Source organism: Ruditapes philippinarum, unplaced genomic scaffold (assembly GCF_026571515.1).
Source record: "Ruditapes philippinarum isolate M1 unplaced genomic scaffold, ASM2657151v2 ctg8690_1_1_1_1, whole genome shotgun sequence".
In the NCBI taxonomy this organism is placed as follows: Eukaryota; Metazoa; Mollusca; class Bivalvia; order Venerida; family Veneridae; genus Ruditapes; species Ruditapes philippinarum.
In genome coordinates, this window is record NW_026864200.1 from 1 (window position 1) to 14,589 (window position 14,589).

A 14,589-nucleotide genomic window follows, 5' to 3' on the forward strand; every position below is an offset into this window, starting at 1 on the left:
TGATAATATTTCATAACTTTCATCATACTCCTCAATATATTCTTCTTACACTTTGATACAGAACCGTATACGTGTAAATTCATATTGACTTTAGAAGACAGTTGTTTTATGTAATATTTAGCTTTCTAGAAACTAGACCCTGTTCCGACTTGACCAAAGGTCAGGTTTTCAGAGATTTATACATTTAAATTAAGATGTGTGAGAACATTGATCTTGTTTAAAACCCTTTGTATTTACTTTTCAACCCTTTTGTATAAGATATAATACTATGTAAATTTCTGTTTACAATTATAACTGTTTTGAAACTTTTGTTTTGCAAATTATTTTTGTATTTGCTTTTGAAACATATTAATAATGGATTTCTTACCATCATTCTTATATTTAGCCCGAATACAGTTAATTCCAAGGTTAATCTATTAATCCAAATAGTAATAATTTAACAAAAGTTTCCCAACTCTCTTCCACAATTTATTTTAAAAACACCAACAAATTAAATTAGTTTTGAAAAATAATACAAAAACAGGGAAAGAGACAAAATTATGATAAAAGAGCTAGGATTCAATTGCCAATAAGAAAATAACACACATTTACAAGTGTATAGATAAAGTAGGTAATTAGATTAACCGGTAATTTAACATTGAACCTTTTGCCACTTTAATCCACTTTAAAATATACAGAAAGTTGTCACATAAACTGCTGTCCGGTGTTTAGAGGATTGTTTATGCATATTTATCATTAGTAGTCATAGAAAACCGGTTTTTGTTATGGTCATTGGGTTTACTTTTATATGTTTCTACATGATAATTTTAGTGTTTTACTTATTTAACCTTTTGTAACCATGACAACTGTTAGAATTTCACTTGGCGGGGATTCATTTTATTTACACTGTCTTGTTTATAGGAACATGGTGGGGCTAAGAGCGAGGTTTGGTGCACCATTAACCGGTTTAAACTCCCCAGCAGTCATTATTATGCTGCTGACCGTTCCAAGGCGGCGCCCCACTGTGTTCCTCAGATGTATGTCTATGTTGTTTCATACTGTTTTGGTGACACTTTTGCTTGTGTCCCTTGTTGTTTTCTCGTCTACGGTAAGTATCTTCCCCGTTGCCTCTAGTTTTTATTTGTTTGATTAACCCCCCCCCCCCCTTCCCCCAGTCTCCTGTGCCCTTCCCCTTTGTGGGTCTACTATTATTATTTTCTTTGAATTCCTAATCAGTTACAAATTATTTATCATTTAATGATTAACCTGTCTTTGCCCTGTCCTTTTTATGTTTGGTGTCCGCCTGGGCTCTTTGCCATTGGTTCTTTTTGCTGGGTCATGTGGGGGTTGCGTTCATTGAACGCCGCCTTTCCTTGTTGATCTTGTTTATCATATTTCGAAATTCAGATGTTCCGATATTTAGATTATATTTGTCAATGAACTTATAAGAGAAAACTACGAGACGTTTTTACTTTAGAACGAATGTTTGTCCTGGGAGAGTTAGACCTCAGTTGCCATTCCTAGCATAAATTCGACATTATCGCACCGGAAACCTCGACCATGTTCTTGACAATTGGTAGCTTAATCATAGAAACTTCTTAATACTTAAATAAACTGTTTTAAATCTGGTATCCCTCCTAATATTATCAAAGACGCGTGCAATATCTGAATAGAACAACCAACGTTCAGTAAGCAGTCTAGATAGCTCAAGAACTCGGTCACAGAGCCTCGACTAGACTCAAGACTATAAGTAGCTCAATTTCTGAAGTCCCTTAACATTTTTAAAAAAATGTTGTAAAGCCAAAGCTATGCAAATCTATTACACAAATTCACCAAAATAAAATGTAAAAGAAAAACTATGTTTTTTTTGTATGGGTCTCCAAAACTAAGTACAGAAAAAGAGCAGGCACAAAGGCCGGAACCTGTAATTTTTTTGCACAAATCAGGTCAATATTGACAAAAGTTAACCCCCCAAAAACAGCCAGGGGAAATTAAATGAAGCAAAGCATTTGTATATATTTGAAATCGATAATGAAGAAAAATCAAAGTAAGCTTCCGGACAGAAATCACCGATATGACTTGTATTTGCAGCTTGGGATGAAAGTTTCGATAATTAATTAAATGGTTTTTTGCACAATTTGTTAAGAATAAATGTTCCTGCACATTAAAATCTTCCTTTCTTTCGACACTTTTTTATCGTTTTAACAGATGTTCCAGTCTTGTTAAATTATCTTATATTTTGATAAAGTGTTTACAAGGGCGTATTACATTGGGCGGGGGTGTCAGTATCTAACACCAAACGTCTGTGACCAATACAGAGAAAGAGACAAAATTATGATAAAAAAGCTTGGATATAATTGCCATTAAGAACATAAAACATATTGAGTGTTTTGCCATCTGCATAGATTAAGTAGGTAAACGATAATTGAACGTTTTAAATTTTAATCTACATAAGAATACACGGAAAGTTGTCACTTAAATTGCTGTCCGGTTATAGGAGGATATTTCATGCATATTTACCATAAGTAGCCATAGAAAACCGTCCGGTTTTCGGAATTTAGATGTTCCGGTATTTAGAGGATATTTTGCAATGAACTTATAAAGTAAAACTAGTGGACTTTTTAAAATAGTCTGGTTTTCAGAGGATTCCGGTTTTCAGAGGGTCAGATTTTTAGAGGTTTTACTGCAGAATTTTTTTTTCTATCTGCAATACAAAACAATCAAAATGCAATGCAACTATTTGCATTATGAATTATGATAAAAATTGAAGAAACTTAAAAAATAAGCAAATGTTAATAATTATATCAAATTGGAAAAATAATATTGTATTGATCTTGATTTTGTGAGGGTAGCAAGGCGGGGGAGGTAAATTTATGCGAAGTGAGGTCCTCACACAAGCTTGCTAATATTAAGTAAACTCTAGTTATTGACCTGAAACCAAATTCGTCTATACTTAGTAAAAGTGACATTGATCACTACCCTACATAGCGTTACAGCAAACCAATTTGAGTTCGCAATATAAGCTCAATTCACAAATGTTTCGCTGAAATATCTTATAGCTAACTTTAGTTATTGAACGGAAACCAGTTTTCTATATTTAGTAAAGATGACCTTGACCTTGAACCAAGGGGGACCCTAAAGCAATCCCATCCAAGGTCTGATTTGAATTCTTAAAATCATTCATTGACCAATGTCCTGTTTTATGTAACATTGACCTTGACCATAAGGAGGCTCACAGATATCATATCAATACCTCAACAATAGCCAGGTAAACACAACTAAATAGAAAAATACATTTTAAAATATTTGAAATCGATAATGAAGGAAACTAAAAGTAAGCTTTACAGACAAATATCACCAAAATTGCTTGTATTTGTGGCTTGAGATAAATGTTTTGATAATTAACTATATTTTTTTAAATGATATTATGCACAAATTATGAAGAATAAAAGTTCCTGCATATATAAACCTTCCATTCGTTTGAGCTGAAATGGTATGGATTTTTAACATTACTGTTATCCACTTGTAATAAGTTATTTATGTTTGCTGAGCGTTATTGTACGAAACGTAATAATAACTATCTAAGTAGTAAATTAAAGATTGCAATGCTGCAACGGCACATTTAACCGATGAAAGATTCATTATATTTAATGTTTTTTCTTTTTGTTAAGAAAAGTATATAGCTTTGTACGGTTACAAACCAAGAACGCATGATGAAATTGAAATCAAGGCAGGACAGGTTGTGACAGTTAATAATAATTCACTTGGTGACTGTACAAATGAACTGGCCAAGAAATTATCTGCTCGCCGTCTTAAGTTAGAAAAGAGCTGTGTTGTGTACCCAATTTTCCAATTCACATTTAAATATTATTAAGTACATTTGTGAAAAAAGCTGAATTCCACCTATTCGTAAGCAATTTATAAATTTCAGTATTTATGTTGGGTAACAGACCTCTCGGAATAACAGATTAAGTCCAAAACTTTCTGAGTTGTTGTTTATGCCATCGAGGAAGACAGAGTTAAGTCCGGTCTAATTATCTTATTATTTTAGGTATATGAAATTTTATTATGTTTATTTAGTTATTGGCTATATAAATCATTTTCTGTATCAAGGGCTAATCTAACGTCTAATATTTGTGAACGATCGTGTTGACATGACTCATTAAGTGGTACCTCAGCTCTTCCTCCACATGAACAAGGGGAAATCGCCATACAATCTCGAAAGTTTATGTTTGAATTGAATTAAATCCCGATAAACAAATATACTATGTTTGATGTTTGTATTTTACTACACTTTATATAATGTCTTCATATAGTTGGATTTATAGTCGGATTGAGGATTATTATACCGATTCTCTTTTTCTGTTAAGGTAAAGAAAACAGTTAATAAAGCTGACCATTGCCGCAAGATATGTCTGACTACTATATGGCCGTAAGCCATAAAAAGCAGCCAAATAAATAATTGTATCATGTATTGCAAAACATATTAACATAGGTGAATAAAAACATGCCGTCGATATTTCTAGTTGTATGGACATGAACATGTCACTAGACGATCGTCTTGGTAAAGCATCTAAAGAAGTTTAATAAATGCAATGGAAACAAAGATTATTGGACATTATCTACATTTCAAAATTTGCAAGCTACTAATTGTGGAAGTAAACATTCTTAAAGAAAATTTATTAAATGGTCAGTGTGCCTAAGAAATACTTTTTAAATGATTAAAACCCTTTTACTTCTCCTGCTGTTAGTATTTTGTATGGAAGTTAAAATAATTCTTTCATTACATTTTGCTTCTTTATTAAAAAAAGTTTCAAATTTTATGCTACTGTCTTCAGATAACAAGCATCTAACATGCTGTTCAATCATTATTTAAATGTTCTAAATTTATGTTTGCCTTTTATCAAGAATTAAACATTCAATAATTTCTGAGGCATAATGTGTCTTTAAATGCAAAATCTTTCAAATTTAATCTTTGAAATTCTAAAGATTTCAGGTGTTTACAGTCTTAAAACCTTCAGTTTTACATGGGTAAAACATGTTATATACTATGCAGATTAGTTTTAACTTGTTTCCTCTTCTTTGTATTTGTTCATATTCTATAATATGACTGGTTGTGTTTTTTTTATTTTGATAAAAATATGTTTGTTATATTTTGATAAACACATTATTACCTTTTAATTCATTATTCATTTTGGAGATGCATTGTTATAGAATTTAATAATTTTGTATTTGGACAACTTTTTGTAATTTCATTTTTTGGAACTAAATGATTGAAATGATATGTAATAATGTTAATTACATAGTTAGAATACCAAGACTTAGATTTTATTCGCATCTTTAGTAGCACAAGTTAAAATGCACCAACTCTCATGTAAATTAATTTTCAATTCGTAAAACTTTGCTAAATTTACTTTAAATATCACATAAAAAGGTTTCTGATTTAAATACGTCGGTAAGTATTCTATGAGTGTTAGTTAAAATATGATTCATTTCCATAAATTGATTAATAACTTAAAAATTTGAAAGACACTCAGTTCATACATCTTTTGTTTATACGGTTATTAAATAGACAGAATAAAAAAACTTGGTGTTTGTTAATTTATTATAATGGTCAAAACCAAAATCACGATAGAACAAAGTGAAGCAAAGCCTACATATAGAAAGTAGCATTCAAATAAAGAGGAAGGTTGTGATATCATTGCAGCCTGTCGCCTCGGGAGTTGGCCTCCCTTGTAACACAAAGTAAATAGACACATCTTAAACTGATTCTTTTAAGTGACCACAGCCACTTGTATAAACAAGAAACAATTCTTATCATTGCCTCTTATTTTCGGGTATAACTTGGTTAGTTTCATATTTTCTCTTACAAACTAGACATTTTTTCTGTTTCCTTTTCATCAACAATAGGATCTTCTGGTCTCACTTTATTGTTTGTCTTTTAATTTTTTTAACATTTTACAATTATTTGAATCTGTCCCGTGTCGTCAAATTTTAAGTATTCATCTTTTTCTTTTCACAAACAATGCGGATTTATGATAATATATACATTATACATTATTTAAAGACATTTTTACCTTCCACAGGCAGTGGGAACAGTTACGTGTGTTATTGTTTTAGTCTTTTCTTTTGATGGACATTGGGGTTAATTTTCCGAACCTTGCTTTATTGTTTTTTACGGACAACGGAATCTGTTCTGTGTGATGTGATCTGTATTTATTTTTAGATTATTTTTCATTTCACGGACATTGTAGATAATCTCTTGACTTTCCGACATATTTGTTATGCAACCCAATCGAGTTCACGGATAGATATAAACATACACCGTACAAATCACCATCTAAATCTTCAACATCTATGATGTTACTTAATTTATTAAGTATTATTTCATTGTACTTACTCAGTCAATATCCCAATTTATAACATTTTCCACTGCATAATAGAATATTGCCACGTCATATACAAACAACTGATAGTAGTTTTCTTATCTTACTGACCCTAATTCAGTCAATTGACTGATATATACTTAATATCAGATAAGGGAATAATCAGTCATTCAAGTATGTTCTCTTATACTATTTTATTTGGGATAGGAACTTTTATAACAGGTAAATTATGCTGCTTTACCTTTTGGTAATAATGCCATAATTGATTCCGATTTGAAATAAATACACGGTTTATTTAAAAAATAATATTGGTCTTAGCGGTGTTTATCGGCTATTTTACACCGGTTTTGGAGTTTTGATGCGTATGAATTGATAACAAAAACCGTAGGCATTAGTGGTTAAATTTTTCGCATCAAAACGAAAAAACCGGTTTGAATAGCCGATAAACACCGTTAAGACCGCTTTTATTTCGATTCTGACACGATTAAATAATGAAGATAACTTATGTTATTTTTTCAAGCTTATATAACTTCCGGTGCCGATTTTCGTATGACGCTCGTCGATTTTCGCTCTCTTCTGTTGCTAAGATATAGAAATTGTATGATATATGCATAATTCGAAAACAATAAAATTGTAGAAAAATGGGTATTTTTTAATCAAGTCATTTCAAATAAAAAACATTATGCCTCAGTACCATCCAAAACCCTGATCTATTACTTAAAAGAAGTCAACTTGTATACTAAGATTTAACTAACTCGCTAAAACCAATTCATTCATTATACACGGAAAGTGTTTGGCGCGGTATGACCAGTTATGTGTCAATGTTGCCTTTAAACGGGAGCAAACAAACGGAATTTGTTTCTATATTGATATACATATCAACAGTGGAGAGCGCAACTATCAGGACGAATATTTTTCAGTTTGTGATAACGGCCCTTGTACTTTAAACGTTATCAATCATCAAATTTTGGATAAGGAAAAACATGCAACGAACATGCAACGAAAGAACTACAAAATAAAACAAAAGCTGCATTTTACGTTTTGTCTGTTTTATTTAGCCTAAGGGATATATCAATTTTAATTTACATGTACGAGCCTATGTATGACCAAGTGTATGCACTTTTATCAAGCTGTCTTGCCAAAGGATGAGTATAAGTAATAAATACTTGTATATTCTGCAAATTCTTGATGTAATTAGTCAAATAGTTGGGAATTAAATGTAGTATACAATATTAATTAAATCTACCGTCGTTAAAAATAGTTAAGTTTGACAATGATTGTAAGCTGAAACAAATGAATCAGTTACTTATCTCACTGATCACATTTTCTCATTTTTAAATGATAACAGTGACGCCATATTTCTTAATCTTAATGTTATGATATGTATGCTATAATATTTACTTGTTATAACTTGAATATTTCTGTCACAATTTATTTTTTATTGTATAACTTTCTTTTTCATTAGTGTGTTCGTGCTGCTGCCAGAATGGCTGGACACGTTTCAATGATTCTTGCTACCTAATTGGTTACGGACACAATGTGACATTTATCGAAGCTGAGGTAAATACGACGCTTTGATACTCTTCAAAAAAAAATTAACATGTGCATGTATATCAATAGGTAAAAATCGTACAAAAATAAAAAGGAATAAAAAAGAACAATCAAAGAAAAAAACGGTCAGCTCTCAAGTCTGAAATCGCACATTATGATTTATTTCCATCTAGCTTTGGATTTCCACCTTGTTCGAGAACGTGTTGTAGTTAGTAGGCTATAATTATGCTATTTCGAGCTTGCTTAAAATTTCGAGCCAGCCGATCGATCGATATTTTTGCAATAGACAAATATCGTGCAAGTAACAGACTCACAAACAGTTATTCAAAATTCACTTAACCAATGATTATTTGGGTAAAATTGAAATCAGAGCCAGTTCAGAGATAGACATTCAATTTAAAAAGCATATATCGTACAAGCATTGCATCCATAGTCAACTGTAAGATATATATGCAAGCAAATCTTATCCTGAGCCAGCTATGAGATTAATTTTCAAAAAAAATTAAAGGAGCGAATATCGAGCTGGTTCGAATTCTTTTTTTTTTTTTGAAAATTTGGGGTTAATTTTGTGCTTGCATCAAACTCGGCGTAAAAAGTAAATTACTAGACTGATTTTCAAAAAAAAATTATAAAAAGGACAACAAAAAGAAGCTTACATAGAACTCAGAACTTGTTGTTAGATTTTTTTCCAGTTTCATTTTTTTGTTGTTGTGAAAGCGAATATTATACATTGATATTCAAAATGTACTAGTATCGAACGAGCGAAAAAAGTGTTTTTGCCTGTAATTCAGAGCTAGGTCTGAGATCTAAATTGAAATCATTTATAGCAAATTCCATTTAATAACTTTAATATAAAATAACATTTCATTGGCATCAGTGGTAATGCACGGAGGCAAATTATCAACACTTTGTGCTTTTTAACATGTCCGGGGTTGCGTACTCGAAAGCGAAAGCTGCATCTTGTGCCCGTGCGGGCGGATAAACCCTCACTTAGCAATGACTATAGATAGATAAATCGCATCATTGGTAACAGCAAAAACTTTGATCTGGGATTTGAACATGAGGTGTAGTGTTTTCTTTTTATGAATGGTTTTAAAGCAATTCAGCAAAAAAGGTATAATGATCTCCCAATAAATCATTTAACAATAGCTTTTAATATGTCATCGATGTCAAGTAGCTTTTATATCTTTGACTCACAAGAACATGATGTCATTGAAAATTTAATTTTCGTACTCTAAATTTGCTTTTATTGACGTTCTTTCGGGGTTACTTTTTCTCTATGCTTGTGTTGAATATCGAGCGCTCTGAAAATAAAAATTGAATATCAGTCTCAGACCCATCTCTTAATTTTCTTAACATTCTGAAATGTTTGAAATGAAATGAATTTTTTTTAAATTGTATGAAATTTTTATAATTCAGACTCGTGTATTGCATAACTATGTTCCTTTTTGTATCTACAATCATGTAATATGTTTTCTTTTGCCGAACTGAAATATTGCTCTTTACTTTACTGCCAAGAAATGTTAATAAGAATTTTAGGTTATTCATGTTTCTTTGCAGAATTTCTGCAGGCAACACAATGGGCATCTTATCCATGTGAATACTGCAGAGGAAAACCTTTTTATCGTTGACATCCTACAGAAAACTAAAGGTAAGGGTTGGTTTAAATTCTAATTTTTGATTACGTTGCAGGAAATCGTAGTAATGAACTTAATGAGAAATTTCTAGAAAAAATATATTCCAATAGTTACACCGTCTGAACCCTAGGTAACTGATTCTGCTGGCTAACACAATTCAAATAAAGTTAATACGTAACGAGTAAGCATGTGTTATCGGCGATGATTTGTTACTGTTACAATGGCAAGTCGGTATAAATATATTATTGAATAAAATACGTAGATAGATAAATAAATAAACAAACAGATCAATGAATATGTAGATGGGTTGATATCACCGTTCAAAGCCATTGAGGACAAAGAATAAAAGAAGATTTGACACTTTTCAAAAATCAACCAGATTTCTTTTTCTCTATTTCTAAAGCTTATCACAGCTGGGTTGGAATATCAGACATGGATGTAGAGGGGATATGGCAGTGGTAATTAATTTCTCTATGTCACACAATCATGTGTTTGGAGGATGTTAAATAAGTGTATGAATGTGTTGAATGAACCTGTATAATGCGAGTTTCTCAATGAGTTCAATAAATGTTGTAATGAAGCTACACTACAAAACATTATAAAACATTCTAACACGACCCGCATTTTTGCCTATTGAACATAGAAAAACCGAAAGTGTGTGTTATTATGCTATAAAATTACTGTTTGACGTTCTATATTTAGACATGTGACGTAATCATTATACACGTAACGTAACCACTAAAAATGTGACGCGCTGACAAAAAGTACGGACACAAATCAGGCTCAATTTAGCTAATTATCATGTACGGGCAGCATTTATTTGTTGATGTCGTGTTAGAATCGAAATAATAGATCCAAATCGGTGATTTTATTGCTTGATAACATCACTGTTTGTCGTTCGGATGTGCATCATTATATCACTCGGGCTACGCCCTCGTGATATAATTCCCCGCATCCGAACTCCAAACAGTGATGTTATAGAGCAATAAAATCACAGTTTGGGATATATTATTTCTTTATTATCACATACTATAAAAATACTTAGGTTTACTATTATGTTTTTTCTTCTTTCATTGACACGTACATGCTTACGCTTTAACGAGTGTTTAAAACACAGGTGTGTAATACATTAAAATTGTCAAAACGTTATTGTCTTTTACGTTTCATTTGATTCTAATAATTATTGTTTTAATTTCGGTTTTGAATACAAGTATAATATTATTTTCTGTACTCATCAGAAACCTCTTTAAAGGGACTTCAGTTGTTCTACTCGGGTGCGCATTAGTGCTTGATATAATTAATTTGACTATAAGTATGGACAAAAGCATTTAAATTTTTCAAAACATATTTCAATGTTAGTACTGACTGAATGGCGAATAGTGCAGACATTGCTCAGACGGCAAGTTTGAACCGGCTGATCTTGGTCTGCACTGGTTGCATGGATATAGTCAATTGTCAACAGCAGTTTTAGAGCTTTTAACAGGTACGACACGTCACAGAAACCAGATTTTACCTACTGGTACCCAGGGGAGCCAAATGGAGGTCAACCTGAAGACTGTGGGGTTTATGCTGTCCACCATGACTATAAATGGAGTGATTATCCATGTGATAGCCACTTGCATCCAATCTGTGAAACAAGGTAAACTGTTCAAAGCAGATGAAGGTTGTGTGACAGTCATTAGAATTGTTTTTACACTTTGTTTTTCGTTTTACCATTTTAAGTTGAATGATATTTGATTACACAAAAACATATCGTTCTTTTTGCCTATATAAAAGCACTAATATTGTGCAAAAAATGTGTAAAATAATGATATTTTAGACAAAAATGCGCTGGTCAACACACTTTAAAGATGTGGACGATATGCGTGGATGCATTTGATTAATAATGAATACGTGTATTGTTATTTTATCAGAATAATATGGAGGCTATTCGTTGCCAAAAATCCAGCCGTTGAAACTTGACAATGCATACTTCGGTTCTACTAAACAGATTAGTAAAAATCTAATTGTCGATCCGAGAGTTACATACTGCACTGGTATTTAGCATTTTGTTTATCTCGATTTGAGAAAATGGAAGCTATAAAAATGCAACTTAGACAAACTTCAAACTTGCGACATGTAGAAATGTAGCCGATAGAACGTACACAATACGTTTTATGCTGTGTATCATGACGTTGAGAATGTAACTGCATCAACTTTACACACTCAGGTTTACAACAACACCCTTTCCTTTTACATTCTAACGCGATTAACATTTGTAAACGATTTCGCAACAACCATATACAATGTATGGAATTGTCACGATAATATACGAAAATTAATAGGCGGAGCCAATTTTCACGAAAGTAGAATATAAAGAGAGGTAACTCTTGCTGGTACAAAAAATATTTCAAATAATATAGAAACTGTTTTAAATTTCACATACTTGTACATCAACAGCATAACAGTTGACTTCGAATATCCTCTGATTTTATTAAAACGTATTCTAGTACAGGATTTCCAAGTAATGCAAAATTTGATAAGATATAATATAACAATGTAACAACATTTATACTGATAATGAGCATAATAATATGTTGCTAAAGTTGGTGTATTAACATAAGGGAATGTTTCCTATATATAATGACACACATCACTGTTCTTTTATATAAAAGATATGGTTTGTGTGCCTTCAAACGTTACACGGTATTACTCGTACGCATATTTTTTACATTCAGCAAATAGTATTAGAATGCTATACATAGAAGTCACTTTTGGCAACACGAATAAAGAGAACTGGACAGTAAGCTTGTGACTTCTTTCTTTAAGGGACTATGTTGGGTTGTAGAAAAAAAAACATATTTTTACAAAGTTTATAACTACGAAATAATTCAAAGTTTATTATCGATAATTTCGTTGTAAAACCAAAACGTTGTGAATTTGTCCCAATTTAATGTTGAAATTAATATACAATGTATCCTAGCATATCTGTTTACCTCCATTGGGAGGTATTGTGAGTCATAGGATGTTTTTAGCCCTTTATTATTAAATATATGTAAGCTGGCGTAGGTTAAGGTCTTTTAATGCATTGTACTGAATCAATAGCAATTCTAAAATATGCGTATGCATGCTGTAAATAGCGGTTACCTAGACTTGCTGTCTATCTGATCAAAAGCAGAGAACTATTTTTATGTACATAATATTTATTAAGTTTTGTAAGTGATGGCTTTCTAAGAGATAAAATAAACAAAGTATACATAATTTGATAATCAACATACATACCTTTGGACTCATTTAAATGTGATTATTGAAAAACAAAATGGTTAAAAATGGGAAAATGTATCTATACAGTATGGTAAAAATAAAAAGTTATGTACGAAAGGGTACATACAACTTTGGTTATAACTTTACGATTGTTAAAAGTTTTTTCTTGTCAAGTCATACGCTAGAATTGAGGTTACTAATGTCATAGTAAATGCTACTTCTAGGAAAAACAGCAGCCATTATTTGGTCTGTATCAGTAATTAGTCGTATCGAAGCCTTTATCAGATTATCAGATGTGGACTTGAAAATTTGAAAGTGGTAAGGTAGCAGCTTAACTGTAAATGATACTCATTCCTATTCAAATTGGAATACCCTCAGTAAATTCTATTTGTCGTTGAATATAGCCTATCAATAGTTTTTTCTTCCTTGAAAAATATTTTAACCTCAGGCAGTAAGTAGTTGGGTGAGTTTTTTATTATTATTTTTTTTCAGTTTCTTTTTCTAGGAAATGTGGTATCGACAACGTTTTAAAACTTATATGCCTATAATCCTTTTAAAGTCCGCTAATGCTGATTGTATATAGGCATAGAATGGCAATCATGCAAGTGAATTATATTTGGTGAATAACTAAACACCTAAAATGTGTGGTAAACGGAAACTACGCCGCTTCTTGTCGCCGACGGTAAATACCGAAAATGAGCGGGTAAATACGTTTATTTACGATGATGTAGTGGGCGGGAAAATGTGCGGAGCTTATTTCATTTGATTGAAAAACGTGTAAAACTGGATTATGCTGATCCGAGTCATGATAGGTCGACAATGTAAAGCTAAGAATGTAACTTCTGTTTTGTCGGCGTATACACAAACAATGAGTATTCGAACACTTGGTATTGCTACTATCAGCATAACAGTTAATGTTTTGTCGTTTTACAAAATGTATTTTGTTGAAATGCATGTTTACAATGTTAAATCGGCATACTCAATCCAAAAATGCAACATTGGAGTTTACATACAAAGAAATACAAATATTATTGTATTTGTCCGTTAACAAACTGTTCAACTCAGATAAAAATGCTGGATTTTTGGCAACGAATAGCCTCCATAGAATAATACATAACTATTTCAATACAGTGAACTTAAATGATTTAATTTGTCCTAAATACATTTTATTTCGATAATGCTGTCATCAAATTGAATTGATTGATTTTTTATAAGTATTATTTACGTAAAAGGAAAATCAAAATAATTATTGATGTTCAGATAATGATTTCAATGTTCAGAATTTTGCACCTTAAAATTAAAATTCTAAAGTATTCACATTTTCTTGTGCTGCCAATTTTTATATTGATTTGAAATTGTCAAGAAAACTTAACAAGCTTTTGTAGGATCATGGTTCAGGGTTATATAAAATTGGTAAAAGGTTCTAAGCGGTTCGTTTTTTCGGAGCAATTTATGCTAGACAATTATAATTAAATAAGAAGTTAAATTTTAGTTTAAAAGTTAGTAACAAAATAGTATTTTTTTTATTTTTATTTCAGCACTGATGTTGTGGATTCAATTATCGGCAAATGAGAAAATGAATGTGAAATATAGCTGTATAACATAACTAATAAATATATGAATAAACAAGTTTTTTTTCGTTTTCCACATTTTATCTATGTCCTACTGTTTCGATTAATACGAATACCTGAAACTGTCTATTTTTTATAAACTGCCACCAATAGCATTTATGTTAACATTTATTTAAACGAGTCCTGTTCTGTAAGTTTAAATTTTTAAGTGTCATTTCAATT

General features: G+C 31.4%; 1 protein-coding gene across 1 annotated transcript; it reads left to right on the plus strand.

The window, feature by feature from the left end:
* The first annotated feature begins 6,466 nt into the window (after positions 1-6,466).
* Positions 6,467-14,438, plus strand: LOC132724825 (C-type lectin domain family 4 member D-like). Its single transcript, XM_060709778.1, has 6 exons — positions 6,467-6,587; positions 7,831-7,925; positions 9,477-9,567; positions 9,957-10,011; positions 11,037-11,192; positions 14,335-14,438. Exons 1-6 carry the CDS (start codon positions 6,542-6,544, stop codon positions 14,366-14,368), a joined length of 477 nt encoding a protein of 158 aa, XP_060565761.1. The 5' UTR covers positions 6,467-6,541; the 3' UTR covers positions 14,369-14,438.
* Positions 14,439-14,589: the final 151 nt, after the last annotated feature.

Coding starts and splice junctions, on each gene's coding strand:
- LOC132724825 (XM_060709778.1), top strand. CDS start 6,542: ATGTTCTCTTATACTATTTTATTTGGGATAGGAACTTTTATAACAG. Junction 9,568..9,956: donor CATCCTACAGAAAACTAAAG/GTAAGGGTTGGT, acceptor CTATTTCTAAAG/CTTATCACAGCTGGGTTGGA. Junction 10,012..11,036: donor GTAGAGGGGATATGGCAGTG/GTAATTAATTTC, acceptor AGCTTTTAACAG/GTACGACACGTCACAGAAAC.